The sequence below is a fragment of the Podarcis melisellensis genome (genome assembly GCF_964234715.1).
Source record: "Podarcis melisellensis genome assembly, chromosome: 11".
NCBI lineage: Eukaryota > Metazoa > Chordata > Lepidosauria > Squamata > Lacertidae > Podarcis > Podarcis melisellensis.
In genome coordinates this window covers 48,237,260-48,258,699 of record NC_138543.1, presented here as the reverse complement: position 1 = coordinate 48,258,699, position 21,440 = coordinate 48,237,260, and the positions used below count along the sequence as shown (strand labels likewise).

Sequence of the window (21,440 nt, the reverse complement as noted above, 5' to 3'; positions counted from 1 at the left end):
CTTATTTTCTTGCGACTGCCCAACCAGCTGGATTTTGTGTCTGTTGTTCTGTCCAGTTTCTGGCCCTACATTTCTAGCGCTGATCCGATGTGCTTTAAAAAAAAAGTTCTGCAAACGGAGCTGTTTGTGCGGTGGGCGCTGCCGTCGGTGAGTCTGAATGGCAGGATTCCAGACGCAGACATACCATTTGAACGGAGTCAATCCGCTCTTACAACGAGTGTGGAATAAAGAAGGCACAGCCGCTGACTCTCCTGGGAGAGGGGAAAGGCACTCTGCACATGCTCAGAATCACGCACGCCTTTATTACTGATGGTCCATTTCCTGACCTTTCGTTGTCGTTATTGTTAGGCTTAAACTCACAAGTGTGTGCTTTTGGTTGAAATTAAGGATAAGGGCTGCCAACACCGATCTGAGTCGATTCCTTCAGACTGAATCATTCCTATTCTCTTTACTCAGTATTTCCAAAATACAAAACCGTTGCAAATCAAGCATCTGGTCGCAGAAACTTCATTGCAGGTAGAAAACAGAGAACAAATAACAAGGACAATAAGAATACAAGACACGCACACACACATGGGATAAAGTAATAAAATAAAATCGCACAACTGGAATAAATAAGCAGATAAACCCACAATTTATTTATCACATATTAATATAACAAATGCAAACTGTTATGTTTCGAAGGATCTGTTCACGAAAACAAAGATATGCAGCAGCTTCAGAAAGATGTTAGATTGTGCGAAGGTATGTGTTTGAATATCAACATATGGGGAGGAATTTAGATTTTACTTTTTTGGCGGGGAATCAACGTGTGGAACAAAGGGAAGAGCAAATCTTAAAGAAAAAGACACTTAAAGAATCTGGCCGATGTTAGTTTTGAAGCCGCTTTCTGCTGCTGCTACTACTACTACTATAGTAGTCATAGTACCACCTTGCAATACTGCAGCTCAATCTGTAAACAAATGTTAAAAGCACAGACAGCTCTCTGCCCCGAGGAGTCTACAGTCTAAATTTTGCCTCTCAGGTGGGGATTGTGGAGTTTAGAAACATGGGCACAGCCAGGACTTTTGTTAGGAAGGTGGCAGCTTTTTCAGGAAATCAAAATTGTTGAGCTTTTTGGGGGAAATCACGGGTAGAAAATACCCCGTAAATAGGACATTGCGGGTGGCAGGCTTCTGCTGGGGGCAGAAACTCAGATAACTGAGTACTTTCAATGCTTTTCGACAATATTTGTGGATCTGTCCCACTTGCCTACTTAAAAATGAAGTGGTTGGAGAGTGGGTGGAGCATAGGGATTAAGGGACAGACGTAGGCAAACACATACTTCCGTTTCCACTCCGTTTTGAGACTGGAGACTGAGATCTTTAAATAGGCTTTAGGGGAAAGTGGGCTTCTAAGGAGGAAAAGTATTTTGAAGATAAGCCGTGGAGTGGTAAGATTCAGGGTCTCTGTTTCTCTCTCTGTGTGTTATTTGGGCAGTGTCTTCCTGTTGTAACAACTGATCAGCACATTGGTAGGCTGTTGTTCCAGAGGCCATCCGCTGCCCTGTGAAACTGCAATGCCCAGAAGTTGCTGGTACCTCACTGATGATGATGATGATGATGATGATTTATTTATACCCCACCCATCTGGCTGGGTTTCCCTAGCCACTCTGGGTGGCTTCCAACATAATATTGAAATACAATAATCTATCAAACATTAAAAGCTTCCCTAAACAGGGCTGCCTTCAGATGTCTTCTAAAAGTCTGGTAGTTGTTTTTCTCTTTGACATCTGGTGGGAGGACGTTCCACAGGGCAGGTGCCACTACCGAGAAGGCCCTCTCCCTGGTTCCCTGTAACTTGCGGTGAGGGAACCACCAGAAGGCCCTCGCCACTGGACCTCAGTGTCCGGGCAGAATGATGGGGGTGGAGATGCTCCTTCAGATATACTGGACCGACAGCCACTGTATCATTTTATCATCTTGCACAGTGTCTTAAGGAAATGTAGCAGCCTGGATTGAGCTTGCAGCACCCAGAACAAACAGCTTCAGGCAGGAGCCAGCACCAGGTTCTTTGAGTTGCTGAGTTCTGAAGCTGCTGAAAAAATAATGGCAGCTCTGGTTTGGTTTAAGGCAGCTTCCTATGTTCTCCTTTGAGAACAACACAAGAAGCTCTGCATAAGGACTCAACTACACACCTGTTTCGCTCTGGCCTCATCCCTTGAGGGATCCTACATGTGAAGAAGCCATCCCAGATCAGATGGCTGCTACATGTTACATTAAACACACATTTGGAAAAGTGTGTGGGGAATGGGTTATTTGCCATCAAAGATGGTTTTTCAAAGGATGAACAAATGAAGCGTCATTATACAACGTACAATTTTATAACAAGGTATAAGTTTTTTTAAAATAATATTTTATTAAGTTTTAAAAATAGCAACAAACAGAAAAAAGAAAAAACACATACACAAAAATATTAAGTTACAAAATACAAAAAATACATAATTCCAGTTACAGATAGGTAGCCGTGTTGGTCTGCCATAGTCAAAACAAAAAAAATTACTTCTAGTAGCACCTTAAAGACCAACTAAGTTAGTTCTTGGTATGAGCTTTCGTGTGCATGCACACTTCTTCAGATACCTGAAGAAGTGTGCATGCACACGAAAGCTCATACCAAGAACTAACTTAGTTGGTCTTTAAGGTGCTACTGGAAGGAATTTTTTTGTTTTAAAAAATACATAAGTTTAACTTAGAGAAAAAAGAAAAACAAAAGCAGAATAAAAAAACATTAAGAAAAAAAAGAAACACAAAAATCCCTCTTTTTAATTCCTCATCTTTGATTCACATATTTTCCTGACTTCCTCACATCTCCCTTTTTTGTATCCCTTTTGAAAATTAATTCAGCAAATTCATTAAGTTTTAAAACATCATACATTACACACTCATACCTCGGGTTACAGACACTTCAGGTTGTGCGTTTTCGGGTTGCGCCGAACCCGGAAGTACCGGAACAGGTTAATTCTGGGTTTTGGCGCTCGTGCATGCGCAGAAACACTAAATCGCACTTTGCGCATGCGCAGAAGTGCCAAATCGCAACCCACGCATGCGAGATGCAACGCTGTGGGTTGCAAACGTGCCTCCCGCACGGATCACATTTGCAACCCGAGCGTCCACTGTACTGACTATTTGTTCAACTAGCCGTGTCTACACTGACCAGGAGCAGGTATTTCTCACCACTTGCCACCTAAGTGAGACAGGGCCTTTTTCACTGTGGCACCTTAAGGAGAAGCCTAGGGCTTTGGGAGTTGGTGTTATCTTGTATGCTCAGGGAGTAGCACAGGTGGAATGCCTGTTAAAACGCCCCAGTCCAAATGACAAGGAATTAGGAACTTTGCACCACTGTCACTAACAGAGTTCCTTGGGAAGACACATGCAATTTTAAGTGGCGCAATGACTCCCCTGCTGACTGCTTTGAGCGTTTTCTCTGCTGCCTCCATGATGCTGCTAACTTGTCTCCTTCTCTTTCACCCAGTTCCCTTTTGTTTTGCTATCCCATAAACACACACACACAAAATGGGCTCGATAAAAGGTAACCTTGCCTGGAAGCATTAGGGAGTGCAGGGCAACGGGTAAAAAGAATTAACTCTGGGAAAACAAAAGACTATAAGCCCCTTAGCAGCATGCATGCAAAAGCTTAGAGGAAACACAGCCAATCGTGGTTTACCCTGCCTCTCTGGTCTGGCTTGCAGGTTGGTCTGACTAGCTGCCTGCCATCAGCAACAGCCAAAGAAGCTGTGCTGCATCAGACCATCTAGGTCCATCTAATTGTCCATTATTCTGTTTGGCCAGGCAGATGCCAGTGGAGAGCTTATTTTGAATGCAGGAGCCTTTCCTTGTTCTTTGTCCCAGGTATACTACTACTGGACAGAGAAGTTCCATTGGCAAGAATGGCTAACAGTCATTCCGGCAGATTGAGGGCCACACTAATGCTGATGGAGAGGCTGTGAACCTGCCTGCCCTGCTTAAATATAAAATGGAGGACGGGGTGCAAAATAGGATGGAGGAGACACACACATTACCTTCCTTTGCTGTGCTGTACAGTGGTACCTTGGGTTAAGAACTTAATTCGTTCCGGAGGTCCATTCTTAACCTGAAACTGTTCTTAACCTTTAGCTAAGCTTAACTTTAGCTAATGGGGCCTCCCACTGCCGCCGCGCCACCGGAGCACAATTTCTGTTCTCATCCTGAAGAAAAATTCTTAACCCAAGGTAATATTTCTGGGTTAGCGGAGTCTGTAACCTGAAGCGTATGTAACCCGAGGTACCACTGTATGCAGATAGCAGGGTTGAACGTGAGTTTAATGAACTGTATCTCTATGGTTATCGTTTCTGTTTGTGTAATTTTGTACCAAAACCAATAAAATATCAATAAACATTAAAAAAGAAAACCCAAACTAGAGCCTGAAGGGACTTTGGTATGAATAATAATAATATTTATATGCCCCCACATCTAATTGGAATGCCACAGCCACTCTGAGGAACTTCCAGCAAAATCTAAAACCACAATAAAACATCAAGCTTTAAAAATTTCCTGATGCAAGGCTGCCTTCAGAAGTCTTCTAAAAGTCATATAGCTGTTTATTTCCTTGACATCTGATGGGAGGGTGTTCCACAGGGCGGGCGCCACCACCGAGAAGGCTCTCTGCCTGGTTCCCTGTAACCTCACTTCTCACAATGAGGGAACTGCCAGAATGATGGAGGTGGAGATGTTCCTTCAGGTGTAAAGGGTCAAAGCCATTTAGTGCTTCAAAGGTCAGCACTAACACTTTGAACTGAGTTTGGAAATGTACTGGAAGCCAATGTAGCTCTCTTAGGACCAGTGTTATATGGTCTCAGTGGCATTTCCCAATCACCAATCCAGATGCCACATTCTGGATTAGTTGTAGTTTCTGAGTCACCCTCAAGGGCAGTCCCACGTAGAGCGCATTGCAGTAGTCCAAGCGGGTGATAACTAGAGCATGTACCACTCTGGTGAGACAGCGTGCAGGCAGGTAGGGGCTCAGCCAATGTACCAGATGGAGCCCTGGACACAGAACTGACCTGCGCCTCCATGGACAGTAGTGAGTCAAAAATGACTCCCAGGCTGCGCACCTGGTCCTTCAGAGGCACAGTTGCCCCATTCAGGACCAGGGATGAAGCTCAAAAGAGATGAGGAGGGGGCTAGGAGGGCTAGTATCCAGGGCAAAGTGGGGCAAAGCCTTTTCCATGCTTTTACTTAGGTGTGTACGACATCTATACAAGGGATGACAATTGGAAGAAGACCAGAAGAAATTGACCAGAAGAAAGAGACCTCCTTGGCTTCTCCACCAAACCCCATTTTACCAACCACTGTGAGAGGACACCCAGTGTTAATGAATGCACAGGAGCCCAGAAAGGAGGAAGAGTGTGAGGCTGCCAAGCCAACCTCTGTCTTTCCATGAACAAACCACCACAACTTATTTGTCAAATCTCCCCACCCCCCTCATTTCTCCCATGAGGTTTTTGAGTTTCACACAGTAAAGCTACATTAATGCAATCCTTCTTTACTTGTTTTCCAATTAGCCTAATTGAATTCAGATTGCTTAAAAGTGGGCACCCGAGACGTTTATCTTGATGGGATGACGGCTCTGAGCTCCAGCGATCCTATTAGCGGTAAGAAGAATGAAAATCCGGGGTTGTGTTGTTGTTCCTTTGGCGGCGGCAGCCGGCAGCTCCCATGTGATGGAACACCAGTAAGACCACCTTCCCCTTCTTCTTCTTCTTCTTCTTCTTCTTCTTCTTCTTCTTCTTCTTCTTCTTCTTCTTCTTCTTCTCTCTGCTTGCTTCCTTTGATATGGCCGCCATCCCTGGCAGAGATACACCCATGTGTACGTATTGCATCTCAATGTGTGCAATAAAAGTCATGGCATTTTTCAGAGGGGCAAGTGGGGGCTAGGCCAGCACAGGCTCTTCTGGATGCTATGCACTGCTGCTCTTCAGCTTTTGTGAGTGTGTGTATGTGTGTTTGTAGAGGAACAAAATATCTAAAATTTTGGACCCTATCTAAGGGAGTGGATATGTGGATCCAACACTTCAAAATGTACATCTATATCACTTCTCTCATACACTACGAATACCAAACCTTAATAACAATGCATTGCAACCTTGGCTTTAGTCTTTTGCATTTGCAGGCAGTGTTCTAAGTGTATTGTACTTTGTAAACTTTTTTTTTTAAAACACACCTCCAAAATAAATAAGGGAGAGTCTGAGAGAAACAAAAATGGGCTTGCCAATTTTATAGCTGGCCATTGTAGCTGTGTAGCCTTAAAAAGCAGCTTGACATTGCATGACTCGAGTAGGGGAAGGTTTCCCCATAGCTAAGGCAGAGGCAAACTCGGCCCTCCAGATGTTTTAAGACTACAACTCCCATCATCCCTAGCTAACAGGACCAGTGGTCAGGGATGATGGGAATTGTAATCTCAAAACATCTGGAGGGCCAAGTTTGCCTATGCCTGCCATAGCTTCAATTCCATGTCAAGAAACACTTTACTGGGTTTTCTGGATTTCTGGGTAAAGTTAGCTGCTAAAGGCACAGAATCAGCTCCTGTTTGATTTCTACTAAGCTGGCGCTTGACTGTTTCACAGTGACTTTTATGATGTGGCCCCCAATGCACGCCGATGACCATTCCCATGCTTGGGCCATGGATGTGTCACTCACTGAGTTCCTTGTCTGAGCAGAGATAGGAATGTGAGGTCCTTGTCTCCATTAGCACATTCTCCATAAGGGGGGGGGGGAGTTGCGCCAGTTGAATTTTAGTCGATCACATAGTATTTGGAGGAAGAGTGCCTTCCATAAAAACGATGATGTCCTGTTTAGCACATCTTCATCAGTAAGGAGTGGGGCTATATAGATAAAATATGACTTGATGAGTTTCATTATGATGGAGCAACATGGTTTAGTGTTTCTCAACCTGTGGGTCCCCAGATGTTGTTGGACTACAACTCCCATCATTCCTAGCCAGCATGACCAGTGGTCAGGGATGATGGGAGTTGTAGTAACCCTGTGGATATATTGATAACGAGATACTGGACCATAGCACTCCCTCCCTCTCTCTCTCCCTCTCCTCTCCTCTCGCAATGGTCCCTATAATTATATTTCAAACCTGTTAACTCCTATCAGCCTTAAATTTGATGGAATCTCATTAACCACTTGTTTGGTAATTCTGATTGTACTTTCTCCTTTGACCCCTTAAACCAGGAAAATGCTGATCCTATATGTGCTGACGAATTTAATTAGCTCCTCTAAACCACCAGATGCTTTCAATAAGATTTTCGAGATGTTCCTGTCACATTTTAATTCAAAGGTCAAGAGCTTTAGGTTTGTTTAGTGCCGTGTTTTTAGATAAGGTACTTTGCTCAGTAAAGTACCGTAATGCAAAAGGTTGGAGATCCATCACCAATGGCCGGCTTGCAGTCGAAGTGTGTGTGTGTGTGTGTGTGTTTTTAAAGGAATATAGAGCGATCGTCTCAGACCTGAACTAAGAATAATTCTGTGTCTGTAAAGAATCATTCTGAGTCTGCTTTGGCATATTGATTCTCTCCTTCTCATAAACAGAACTTTAATATTTCTTAATAAAGGAAAAGTAATTAAGGGTTTATAGCAGGGTGAAAAAGAAGACAGGGTTCTGCCCTTTAGTCGTTGTATAGAGGAGGGAATATTAGCAATGGTAGCTTGCTGGTGAGTTACACAGATGACACTTGTCGAATTAATCACTCTCCTTAAAGGTGTAGGAACCATGTAGACTTTCAAATTTAGTTTGCAGAGTTTAGAACAGCTCTGAAGTGTTTAGAACAATGCCCAACCCAAGTATCCTTCAGATTCTTGCTTGTTTTATTTTGCAAGGTACTTGTTGGTATTTTGTAGGACATCAGCAAACCAGTGCAATAAGAGTACAAGGAAGAAATGATGATAAAAAAGAGAAACCGTGTAGAGTGGACTATTGTGTGCATCTCATTACATGCCGATACAATTGATGGGAGTACCCATCACGAGGTGGCACTCCTGCAGGTGCCCCCACAACCCTGCCACCGCAGCAGCTGCACAACTCTGGTAAGCAAGACTTTGGCAGCAGCTGGCAAAATGGGCTGGGCCACCCCTGGTTATTTGGGGTAAGGATGTGGAACCTGTGGTCGAGAGCCAATGGCGATGGAACATGGAACCTTATAACATTACAAATTGCCCATCCCTGATGTCATAGGAATAATAGAATTGTACAGTTGGAAGGGGTCACGTGGCTCATTTAGCTCAACCCCTGTAGTGCGGGAATCTTTCACCTATGCGGGATTCAAACCCTCGGTCCTGAGATTAAGAGTCTCCTACTCTACGGAGATGTGCCTGTTTTGCATGTAGAAGGTATCCAGTTCAATTTTCCTGGGACTAAGGAGGAGGAAGGTTGCAGGCAGTGGCAGCCCCTCGGCTGGTTGCAGGCAGGTGGGGTCTACCTGAGGGCAGATTAAGGTTGGCACTGCTATTGGCCCCAATAGACTACCCTTCACTGGGCATAATGCACTCTCTTATGTTCAAGATGACCTAAGACAATAGGACAGCCTTTGCCAACGTGGTGCCCCCAGGAGCCGACTCCCAGTGCCCGTGGGGGCTTTGGTCCCCGCAATAAAATATTTGAAGGGGCTGAGTCCCTGCAAAGTTGATGGGCATTGCCATTCCAATGGTGTGCTTGCACTGTGTCATGTGATCAGTTATACACGGCAGGGCTCACCTGGGCTCACCTGCAATATTTCATTCAAGTTGGCTCTTCTGCTGGTGTCCTCCAAATGTTTTAGGAGACAACTCTCGTCAGACCCACCCAGCACTGGCATGCTGGCCCCGAGAAGATTGCCCTGCAAGGAATGTGGCCCTCTGGAAAAAGCTTCTCCACCTGCGTTGTTATGCTATTGTTTAAAAAGAAGTTTTTTTCCTGTGTGCTCTCTCTGTTTCCCTCTCTCTGCAAAAGGTCCATACCCACAACTTCATTTTCATGGGAAAATATTGCCCGGTGCTGCCATGAGGTGAATGATAAGATTTGTAAGGGATTAGTACGGATTAGTCGATAATCAGAAACTCTTCCAGGCACCTAGTAGATTAGCAGGTCCTGCTTCTTTAATAAAAGAGTTTCAGGGATAATTATAGCATGATGCTACCTATTATAATAAATCTACTTGGCTGTGTGCACAACGGGGGGAAAACCCCTGCCCAATGCGGACAGGAATCAAGTGGCGTCGGGTTCTCATGTGTCTTTCAGGCATGTACCCAATGGCGCAGTTGAGCAGGGATGAAGTGCCACCACTCTGTTCACAGAAGGGACAACAACATCATCTCCAAGGGCTGCTATTTGCCAGTCCTCTACATGCCAAACAAATAACGTATTTTTCGCTCCATAAGACGCACCAGACCACAAGACGCACCTAGTTTTTGGAGGAGCAAAACAAAAAAAATATATTCTGAATCTCAGAAGCCAAAACAGCAAGAGGGATCCCTGCACAGTGAAAGCAGCAATCCCTCTTGCTGTTCTGGCTTCTGGGATAGCTGCACAGCCTGCATTCGCTCCATAAGATGCACACACATTTCCCCTTACTTTTTTAGGAGGGAAAAAGTGAGTCTTATAGAGCAAAAAATACAGTAAGCTTTTTATCAAAGAGAAACTCACCAGATAAGCTCAACAAAGAAAGAGTTAAACTGCTAAGGGTTAAACTGCATGGAAGATGGAGCAAGCTTGTCTTCTTCTGATCTGGAGGCTAGGACCCAAACCAATGACTTCAAGTTACAAGAAAGGACATTATGACTAAACATCAGCAAGAACTTTCTGACAGTAAGAGCTGTCCAACAGTGAAATGGATTCCTTTTTGAGGTTGTGGATTCCTTTCTTTGGATGTTTTTTAGTATCTGTCTTGGATGGTTTAGTTGAGATTCCTGCATTTCAGAGGGTTGGACCAGATGATCCCCAAGGTGCCTTCAAACTCTACAATTCTATAATTCACCACTCAAGTACAGGGATTCTGAGCTGGCCACCATGGCAAATGGGATTCTGTACAGTGGTACCTTGGGTTACATACGCTTTAGGTTACACACCCCACTAAGCCAGAAATAGTGCTTCAGGTTAAGAACTTTGCTTCAGGATAAGAACAGAAATCGGGCTCCGGCAGTGCGGCGGCAGCAGGAGGCCCCATTAGCTAAAGTGGTGCTTCAGGTTAAGAACAGTTTCAGGTTAAGAACGGACCTCCGGAATGAATTAAGTACTTAACCCGAGGTACCACTGTACTGGATGTCTCCTGAGTCAGATCTAGGAGGGTTTTTATGTTCTGAAGCAGGTCACTTGTCCTTCCTTCCACCAGACTAGAAAGGCTTGAAGGTCTTCTGAAAGAGGCTTATGTCTGAACCGTGCTGGATTTGTGAAATAATCTTACCCCCTCCTTCCCACAGTTGTCCCTGCAGCCTACACCTGATTTGGAGGAGCAGCCATTTTCAACTTTTGCAAGCTGTTTTCTTGAAAAGCTGAGTAGCCACATGGGGAAGGAACTGGACTTGTCACGATTTAGCAGGAGGGATTCAGTTGCATACAGCTGAAGTTATTGGGACTTGAGCTTCTCAATAGACATGTACTGTTAGCCCAAACTTTCCCTAGTGAATACAGAGTATATTGTTATGTCTTTGTGGGTGCTAGGCCCCTCTAATCCCCGGGTCCAATAGGTGTTAAAACCTAATCAAGTCTTCTGATCCCTGGATCCTGCAAGTGTTAAAATATAAGCCACGCTAGTTTCATGATAAGGTAATCACCTGGGTGTTGGGCCATAAAGAAAACAATGGAAAGGGGGCTCTGTGTGAGACGGCAAATGGGTGGGGCTCCTCACACAACTTGCAGATAGTGAGAAGGACAATAGCCAGAGTTTAGAGCTGAAAGTGGGTGTGATGTGACCTGGAAGAAAAGCGCCAAGCAGGGAGAGAGAGCGCCAGGCTTCAGGGAATCGGATTTTCCTCACGGCTGGCAGCCAGAAATGGGAATTGGGAAAACAAGACGTTCTTACCATGGTATTTTATTCAATATTCACAGAGACGGAGGATGCTGCCTCTTAGATAATGGTGTTGCTCTGATTAAAGTCCCACCCCCTCTGTCCCTCCTATTATACACCATCCCTGTGTCAGCTGATCTGTGCTTTCTGCCTTTGAGCTTTCTGTTCTACTACTCTCAATGCACGCCTGGCTCTGGCGTGTGTGTGTGTGTGTGGTGGTCAGGAATTCTTTCTAAAGACACTGAGTCTGTCAGTTGTCTCTGCCCTGCTTCTGCCTGCTGCTCTCCCTTGCTGCTCTCCCAATATTTCCCAGCTTCTCCCTTCTGCAGCCTCTGAATTATGACCTTCTGCAAACCACTGTTCTCCTCTTATTGGGAAGGTTCAGGAGGGTGTGTGTGTGCTATGCCAGACCTCTGATCAACCGCAAGACTGAAGCTAAGGGAGAAACAAGATCCTTTTGGGGTGCTGATGTTGTGGACCCCTCCACTGCAAACTCATGTTGTAGATATGTGCAGATAAACCATATATCATAAAGACACCACAGTCTTTGCTGTGCCTCATTTCCCAAAGGAAACTCGAATCCTGGGTAAGCGCCTGGAACCCCTGGGATTTCACACCAGTCGGAGACTGGAGAGGCATGCAACGAAACTATAATTGCATTAGGGAAACAGTATACATTTAATGAGTAATAACAACAAAATGCCCCAGAGCAGCTAGTAGGAGAAAAAAGTTTAATAACTACATTTCCCCCTCCCATACCCAGTATAAGGAATATCAGAAATATTATTCTGGCATAAAAGATACAGTATGGAAAATCTCTACATGGGTCGAATGTAGAAGTATATTTTCCCTGTAATCTCTGTGCCTGGAGTTGCAATATGAAAAAGAGCCACAGAGCTTTTTGCCCATACAGAGGCTGCTTTCAGATGGGAGTTACCCTGCCCCCACACTCTTTAATACTGGTGCAGCCAGCAAAACTAAGTCAAAAATCTGAGGCACCGTATTAGAAGGAAGAGGTGGCTAGGAATGGGGGAGAGATTCGGCTCAGTTCACATTTAAATGAGACATTCCTAATTTGCATTTTCCAAAATGATATGCACAACCAAAACAAGGCATCCTTTGGAATTTGCACTTCCCTGAATTTTCCAGTGCAAGTAATGTGCACAAAAATGCATGAGTCTGGCCATGCCAATAATTGAGAGGCAGTGTGAATCCAGTGGTTAGATCAGCCTTCCCCCAGTCTAGTGCCATCTTGTTGCTTTGGACTGCAATGGCCATGCTTGCTGGGGCTGATGGGAGTTGTATTTCAAAACAAAGTAGATTGTGGAAGGCTAGGTTAGAGTGCTGGATTATGGCGGCGGCAGAGACCCAAGTTCAAATCTCCACTCAGCTGCAAATTTCCTTGGGCCAATCACTATTCAGAAAGCACTCCTGGAAATTTGGATGCGGCCTTAATAATTTATTTTGTATGCTAACACCTGACATAATTCTATTAAGCTTTCTGGGTACGTGTAAACATTCATGCAAGAAGTGGAAACCTCAATATTGGGGGGAACTCCTGAGTTGGAGAGCTCATTCAGCAATACAGCAGCTCCGTTAGGGCTTAAACTTTTATTATTATTAAGAGTAATAGATGAGAAAACCTTCTCTGCATTGGGCTGCTCTTAAAAGCACAGGGAGTGGGAAGAAACAGATAGCAGCCACATAATAAGCCTTAGCGAAGTTATAGTCATTTGGCTGAAAGTTGTAGGTGTCAGAAAACCTTTAGTAGTTCTGTGATTTGATGCATTCTGAGTTGGTTAAGTAATATGTCCTGTATTAAAGTGGCAGTGATAAAACAGTTAATGTTCTGAAAAACAACAACACTGGAGACCTTTTTCTTTTCTTTTTTAAAGAAAGGTTCTCTGCTTTCAAGCAAATATAAAATCTACATTATAAATAGGGTGAGAGGAGGTTTGGAAGGTGTAAGTAGGTTTTATCTTAAACTTATTCTGCTTTCACTCTACAATACGGTTGCCATATGTCCGGTTTTTCCCAGACATGTCCGGGATTCCAAGGGCGAAATCACCATCCGGGGAGACTTAAAAAAATCGGCAAAATGTCTGGGTTTTTGCAAATAGAACCAGGAAGTGTGCGCGCGAGTATCACGCTTTACTTTTCCCAATCTCTATGGACACGCCTGCTCTCTGCATAGAGACTTGCTTTGCAAGAAGAGCCAAGGAGTGTGCATGTGAGGATCACTCTTTACCTTTTCCTGTCTCTATGGTGTACCCACATTGTGCATGCTGGGATGGGGCAGATGGAACGGCAACCCTACTCTACGACATCACTGCCCCCACTGGAATATAATAGGAATATCTTCTGCTCAGCAAAGTCCTCGTGTAGAATAGAAACACCCCAACTCTAATATTTTTTTATCTAGGAAAGTCTGTTCTAATAACCCAAGGTGTGAACTACCGTACTCCTCTTCAATCCTGCAAAGCAAAATAATTTTAAGCAGTTGAGAATACTTCCATTCACAAGTGGCTCTTGCCACGTAATTCAGAACCTGACACCATGATGGGCGTTGGCAGGGACCTATATGAGCAAGTGTATTTGCAATTGCAAATACTAAAATCTAAAGAGAGGAGACTCTTGAGAGTCCCATGGACTGCAAGAAGATCAAACCTCTCCATTCTGAAGGAAATCAGCCCTGAGTGCTCACTGGAAGGACAGATCCTGAAGCTGAGGCTCCAATACTTTGGCCACCTCATGAGAAGGGAAGACTCCCTGGAAAAGACCCTGATGTTGGGAAAGATGGAGGGCAGAAGGAGAAGGGGACGACAGAGGACGTCATGGTTGGACAGTGTTCTCGAAGCTACCAACATGAGTTTGACCAAACTGCGGGAGGCAGTGGAAGACAGAAGTGCCTGGCGTGCTCTGGTCCAGGGGGTCACGAAGAGTCGGACATGACTAAACGACTAAACAACAACATTTGCAATTGCTGCTTTAGATTTGGATATTTACCTGCGACGTTGGGGTCCCTCCGCCTCCACCATCATATGTCAGCACACATACCCTTATTGTTTACCAGATTTTTTCTTTTTGGGGACACACACACACACACACACACACACACACACACACATCTTTCCTCGTGGAGGGGTAGAGAGTGAGTAGCAGCCGCAGCCACAGCCTTCCATTTCTATGGGGTATTTGTATACAGATCTTGGTAAATGTCTCTATTTACATTACAGAACACTTCTCCCCAGCTGCCTGTTTAATATCAGTGAGGGTGGCTTGGGCCTTTTCTTTGATTTGATCCATGTCCATGTTCTGGATGTTCTGAAGTTGCCCGAGTATAGAATCCTTGTCTTCTTCCTCTACTTGATCTTCCGCCACCATTTTCTGGAGGTCTTCCGGCAAGCCCACGTCGTCCCCAGCCATCTGGATCTGATTCTCATCTAATTCGCTCTGAGCAAGGAGGGAAAGGGAACAGGAAAGGAATATAAGTAGAAGAAGTGATGAGCATGTTCTGCAGGGAGAACTTAAATTTAAATTATCCCATCGAGTCAATAAAAACTTCCTGTAATGCTTGTAAGTTCAGACGGGGGGGGGGGAATAGCAATTGCTATAACTCTTTTATTTCCTGTTTTCTCATTGTGTCTGGTTCTGTGTTCAAATACCTTGCAGACGACCACAGTGCCTGGAGACAGATAGTCGGGCTGCGTATCTGCAGCAGTGACCAGAGGAGGAATGACTGCTGAGAGAAGAAACGCCACGCTAACAGGAAACCCAGACTCCTTCATCTGCCCCAGCTTCAATAAAACATGTCTCTCTTGTACTGGCCTCCACAGCCATGGCAGGCTCTGTAGCTCTCCAACAGTTTGACCAATGGTACACCCTTCCATTGTCTCTCAAGACGTACAGGTGCCAACAAGGAAGAAGGACAAGGAATTTTGGATTCTTATATTTCACAAAAACGTTGTAATATTTCTATGCCCAGCCATTGCTGCAGTTGCAAAAACAAACATTCAGCCCTGTTCAGGGTGAGCAGGACTTCCCCTGCATAGCTGTCAACTTTCAGATTTGAAAATAAGGAATCAGCAGCCTCACCTGTCCCGGGGACAGTCTATGGGATATCTAAAAATCTGGGATAGCAGCGGGAAGCAGCGGGGAACGGCGCTGGAATAAGAGAATTTCCCGCCAGAAAAGGGAAGGTTGACAGCTATGTACCCCTGCCATGTTGTGCAACTCTTTTTTCTGCACAACAATTTTGCTAATTCTGCTGTCGGGGCAGGGCAGGGTTTGGGCGCAGGAGTCCAGTGCCCCTGTCATTATAATCATAGGAGCCAACTTCTAGGGGCTGAGGTCCCTTCAGCCCCTCCGTAAAATATTTGATGGGTATTACCATTCAAACGACATGCGTGGCCCATGTATTGTGATCATAATACGGGGGGGGGGGCTCCCCCCATATTTTATTCAAGTTGGCATCCCTGATCATAATAATTGGGAGCACCTTCTGGTGTAGCCATGTTAGCTCACCACATTTTCAAGTAATAAAAATAATACACATCACCATCTAAGGAGGGGGATCTAGAATCTAAAATTTTTCAGCTGCAGCCCTGGGCAATGCATCTTCGGTCAATTGCCTCTTTCCTTCCCATCCCAAAGCACTCCATGCATTAGAAGGCTAAGCCAGTAAAATCCTTGCTCAGGCTATGGCAAAGGGTCTCTCTAAGGGCCGTGAGGGAAAGAGGTGGAAGAAAACCCCTCTTCTCTCTCTCCTAGTTCCGGCACCTCTCAGGTGGGTGCTATTGCCATTCTAAGAGAACAAGGGAGGCGTTCATGGTGAGTTCTGGCACCTCTTTTTCTATGAAAAAAATAGCACTAGTAAACACCGTACTACAAATACTCTTCAACACACACACACACAAATGGCACAAACAAACGAAACGAAAAGAGCAATAAGAAAAAATGGCATGAAAATAAAACTGATTTGTTGGTAATAAAAATGGAAAGTGATGGGAGACTGTGAGAAAAGGGACAACACCTGGTTCACCATAAGTTTCCAAGCAGCCATGCTCCAGAGAGACAGAACTTACTAGAGAGCAACAAGCACACATGAAGTAAAACGTTTTTCCATCAAGGTCCCTCCCCTAATGCACAGTGATTGGAGAGCCCTGGTAAATTAATTCCCTCTGATTAAGAGCTAAGAGCTAAGAGCTAAGAGCTATCTGTCTTCTTGCTCCCCCCCCCTCTCTCCCGCTCCTCACTCAAACAGTAACAGGGCATTCCCCTTATGGTCAGCTTGGTTTTGCTTTTAGATAGATAGATACACTGGTACCTCGGTTCTCAAATGTCTCTGTTGACAAACATTTCGGAACCTGAGTGCTGAAAACCCGGAAGTAAATGCTTCCGTTTTTGAACGCACCTCAGAAGTCAGATGTCTTCCTCTGCGTGTTTTTCAATTTTCTCAATTGAATTTTCAGGTACCCCTTTGCACCTTGGTTTTCGAATGTTTTGGAACTTGAACAGTCTTCCAGAATGGATTACATTCAAGAACCGAGGTACCACTGTAGATGATAGATTAGATAGAGATAGATAGACAGAGATAGATAGATGATAGATAGATGACAGATGATAGATAAATGATAGATAGATGACAGATGATAGATAAATGATAGATTAGATAGATAGATAGATAGATGATAGATGATAGAGATAGATAGATAGATGATAGATAGATTGATAGATAGATAGATAGATAGATAGATAGATGATAGATGATAGATAGATAGATAGATAGATAGATAGATAGATGATAGCTAGATAGATGATAGATAGATAGATAGATGATAGATAGATAGATAGATAGATAGATAGATAGATAGATAGATAGATAGATAGATATAGATGATAGATAGATGATAGATAGATAGATAGATAGATAGATAGATAGATAGATAGATAGATAGATAGATAGATGATAGATATAGATAGATAGATACCGGTAGGTAGGTAGATGATAGGAAACACCTCTGCAGCATTCCGTGTGTGTGGGCGACAAACGGGGCTTTGGAGGACAAGAGGATGTTGCTACTCTTGACCTGAGACACCTTGCTAACATCCTGATTCAACCTTGGCACGCAAACATTGACACCTCAAGGCACCCTGATTTGACTTGTGACTTGGCTGCACACTGCTACATTTAACTTACAGATATAAGCAAGACCTTCAGGATAAGGATTTGTAGTGAGTCAACCACTGGCAGAAATGGGTGAAGGGAGAAATCCGTCACATGTGGCATGAACTGAGCCAGGATTTCCTGGCAGCAAAGCCTTGTGTCCTGACTGTTACAGGAACACCGATTAGCCATAAGGACCCTGAGACATGGAGTTGCTCTGTTCAGCCATTTGCCAAGTGAAAGCTGAAAATGGGGGGAGATATAGTTTAATTGCCACTGAAATGTCTTCCCCCCTTGAGCTCCAGGTCTAACGAATGGTGGTAAGATGGCAGTAGCTCGTTCTGAACTCAGACGCTTTTAAGTCCTACCAAGCCGCCTGCCCCACAGTGCTAAATTAGAAGCACCATGAGTCACTTTTTCTGACCAACTCTTTCATTCCAAGTCAGCCTTTATTATCCATTCATACATATTTTTTTCCACTACATCATATTCATGCCAGACTACATGCTTTTTTGTTACAGTCAGAAGGGTGAAATAATGAACAATAAAATTACCCAGAAATGTAAAATCTGGCCTACTCAATTGCCTTTTATTGTGTGTGCCAAAAGTGAACCTGTTCTCTCTTAAGAAAGCTAACAGGCATGGGTCACCTCCCTTTTCATTTGACAGATTCGTTGTTTCACCACCTGCTCGATAGGAACATACTTTCACACTATATAAACGAGGTTATATTCTCATAAGACACAGTTAATCATGGCAGTTACTCCAGACTACAAGAATGCAAGGACTGACCTGTTGGGTTTGGACAACAATACCTCTGGTCTAGCGTTCGCCTGTCAGCAGTAGCTACTAGCCAAACGCCCCAATAAAGTCACAAACAGAGCACAGTTGGTATTGTGAATCCTTCCACCCTAATCACACCAAACTTGGAAAAGTGTCAGTTGCTGAGCAGGAAACTCCATCTACTCTCATGGGCTGGTTGGTTTGCTTGTTTTATAACGGGACGCGGGTGGCGCTGTGGGTTAAACCACAGAGCCTAGGACTTGCCGATCAGAAGGTCGGCGGTTTGAATCCCCGCGACGGGGTGAGCTCCCGTTGCTCAGTCCCTGCTCCTGCCAACCTAGCAGTTTGAAAGCACAAAGTGCAAGTAGATAAATAGGTACCGCTCCAGTGGGAAGGTAAAAGGTGTTTCCGTGTGCTGCTCTGGTTCGCCAGAAGCGGCTTAGTCATGCTGGCCACATGACCCGGAAGCTGTACGCCGGCTCCCTTGGCCAATAAAGCAAGATGAGTGCCGCAACCCCAGAGTTGGCCACGACTGGACCTAATGGTCAGGGGTCCCTTTACCTTTACCACTTTTCATCAAGCCAGTCCACAGTGATATAAAACAAATCATTAATAGCAATACAGGCCCTCCAGGTGTCCCTATTTTCCAGGGACAGTCCTTACAGACGCCATTCCGGTTTCTGATTTGATCCTGGAATGTCCCACTTTTCCTTAGGATGCCCTTCTTTTCATTGGAGAAATATTGGAGGGTATGGAGTTATGTGACCTCCTAACCAAAGAGATAAGTAACTATACAACCTTTAGAAGACATCTGAAGGCAATGCTGTATGGGGATTTTGTTAATTTTTAATGCTTAATTATGTTTTCATTATGTTGGAAGCAGAGTAGCTGGGGCAGGATGGGCATGATATAAATAGTCTTCTTCTTCTTCTCCTTCTCCTTCCTAGACCCAGATGTGGATTCAGATGTATACCTTGTTACAATTCTCTGATCCATCTATTGTATGAAGCAATTAGCTATGCCGTTGCCTATACATATACACTTTCCTCATTTATTTCAATGCAAACACCATAGTATCAGGTGACACCCTCGTTCCTGAATATTGTGGTTCGCAAATGCTAAAGCAGAACAATGCGCTGGACTTCTGTCTACCAAGAATAAATATGTGAGTAAATAACTGGTTAAGTAGCTGGCCAACCCATTCTGCTCCTGAAGGGTTGTGCCTATTCATGCACTGTGTGCACACTCATTCATTCATTCATTCATTCATTCATTTGCTCCTACTTTTATTCAGATGCACGATCCCATCTTACATTCTGAAACACCTCCTGCTGACAGCATTGATGCTTATTCCTGTTGGCCTTTAGCTGCTGTCAGCATTCGTTCTGGAGATTTAATGAAGCATTAATGCTTATCTTTGATGGGTGAACTGTGTGTGTTTTGTTTTTTTAAAAAAAACACACACAAATCCTGTACATAGAAAGCCTGGGTCCATCATAGCAAAAATCTAAACAAAATGGCCATTGTCTGAAGAAAGGACTGGTCCCATCAAGAAGGCATTAGAGTAGATATATAGGAAACAATGCCATAGGAAACACAGTAAGCAAACTTACATTAGAGTTAGCCCATTGGGACTAACTTCTGAATTAGCCTGCATAGGACTGGGTTGTATCTAGGGATGGGCAGATCGGTCAATTTCAGTTTCTCCCAGCCTCTCATTTTTCCACTCTTGAGTTCAGTTTTCTACATCAATTTCCTTTTTTTTTTCTTTTTAAACAGTTATTATGAAAATTCATCAGCATTTGACTGCGAATTTCTCCTACTATAAACATTTTTGCATGCAATTTTGTCCAAGTAAAGCACTTCCCCCTGAAAAATGCATCCTTATATGTCATTTCCACTAACATATGCATTTCAATGCACAATTTGCTCTTGTTTATGCATTTTTGTACACATCATTTGGCATTGCAAAATTCAGAAACGTAAGAATTTAAGGGATGGCTGTGTTTCAGTTTGCATATTGTTCCATAAACTGGAAATCAGGTAGATTCACCTTTAAATATGAACCGAATCAAATTTCTCCCCACCCCACTCCCCTAGCTGCCTGGCAACCGTTTTTGTTTTTTAAAAAATAATATTTATTAAGAGTTTAAGGATTACAGAAAGAAGAAAAACAAGGTTAAACAAAACAAAACAAAACAATACATTACAATACATAAAAGAAAAAACAAAAAACACTACTTATCTTAACAAAACAAAAACAAAAACAGAAAGTTAAAAACACATCCAATATTTCCAAATCTTATCTTTCATTTACTTGTTTCATCGACCTCCTCACACCTCCCTTTTTTGTATTCTAGTTCAATTAGCTATTTCAGCAAATCCTTTCCATCTTTCTCAGTTTTTGTCCTATAATTTATCTTAACACAATCTAACCTTACTTTCCCCCCTTTGGCCCATTAACAATCTAATTTTGAATGTCTTTTGGTGACTGAACATCACTATTACCCGCCCTCTTTCTGTAGCTCTTAGCTCTTTTTGCCATGCATCTCAACCACAATACGTTTTTTAAAAGAACAGTTGTCAGAACATATTGACCGGCCTGTGCCTTCTCAGCACAAGGAATGTGGTTTGGGCCTTCAGTTAAAGATGTATCTTTTCCAGCAGGCAGTTAGAGGAGGAAAAACCTGATTACTGCTGTTGTTGCTGCTGCTGCTGCTGTCAGTAATTATTATTTAGTGGTTTGTTAACATGTTTCTAATGAATTGTGTTACTTTATGGCGCTTATCAATATAACTAACCAAACAAACCAAAACAGATGAGGATAAAAGAATGTCATTTCCCCTTCCTTGAGCAAGTTTCCATTGGAAGATGATCCATAAATAATACAAACTAACAAGTAGCAATTCATGCATCCAAACAAGTGTAAATGGCTGCTGTTCAGACCTTTTCAGCAAAAGATTTTTCTACACGATTATGGGTGGTAAATAAACTAACCTCCACCACTAGGTGGCACTGCAGGTACTGAACTGCTTTTCTTGCCTAACCATTCATTATGCTGGCCTGGCTAACACATATAGGTCAATTAAACAGATTCAGTAAGAAATAAAATCCTCTTGGGCCTGTATAAAGTCTCATATCTCTTTTCTGAGGAGCCCTAAGTAGACCCACATCCAGTTATTTCACCCCCGACCTTCACCAGAAGGAAAATCTGTGATCCCCTCCATCAGGGGTTCTCAAAATTCCTACCCCCAGAGCCCACGAGATGCTTGGAAATTACTTGGGTCCGCCAGTCATGAAATGGCGACAGAAGGAGGCAGAGTTTGGCATAATCAGTTGACAATTACATCCTTCTCTACCAATACCTAATCCACCTGTGGAAATGGCTACGTTCTTTGCCAGAGCATTTTGCATGTGGCAAGGAGTTCCATA

The 21,440-nt window shown here is 43.6% G+C and overlaps 1 protein-coding gene across 2 annotated transcripts in view; it reads right to left on the bottom strand.

Annotated features, from left to right (window-relative positions):
- Positions 1-14,177: 14,177 nt before the first annotated feature.
- The window catches only part of CPLX4 (complexin 4), a 30,579-nt gene continuing 23,316 nt past the window's right edge, over positions 14,178-21,440 (bottom strand). The window contains exons 3-4 of one of the 2 annotated variants that reach the window (XM_081930050.1): positions 17,340-17,468; positions 14,178-14,512 (exon numbers count right to left, since the gene is read on the bottom strand). In XM_081930050.1, coding sequence (XP_081786176.1) covers positions 14,285-14,512; positions 17,340-17,468 — 357 coding nt within the window. In that variant the 3' untranslated portion in view covers positions 14,178-14,284. The remainder of the gene's footprint in view (positions 14,513-17,339; positions 17,469-21,440) is intronic. The other variant, XM_081930051.1, reaches the window with a different exon arrangement.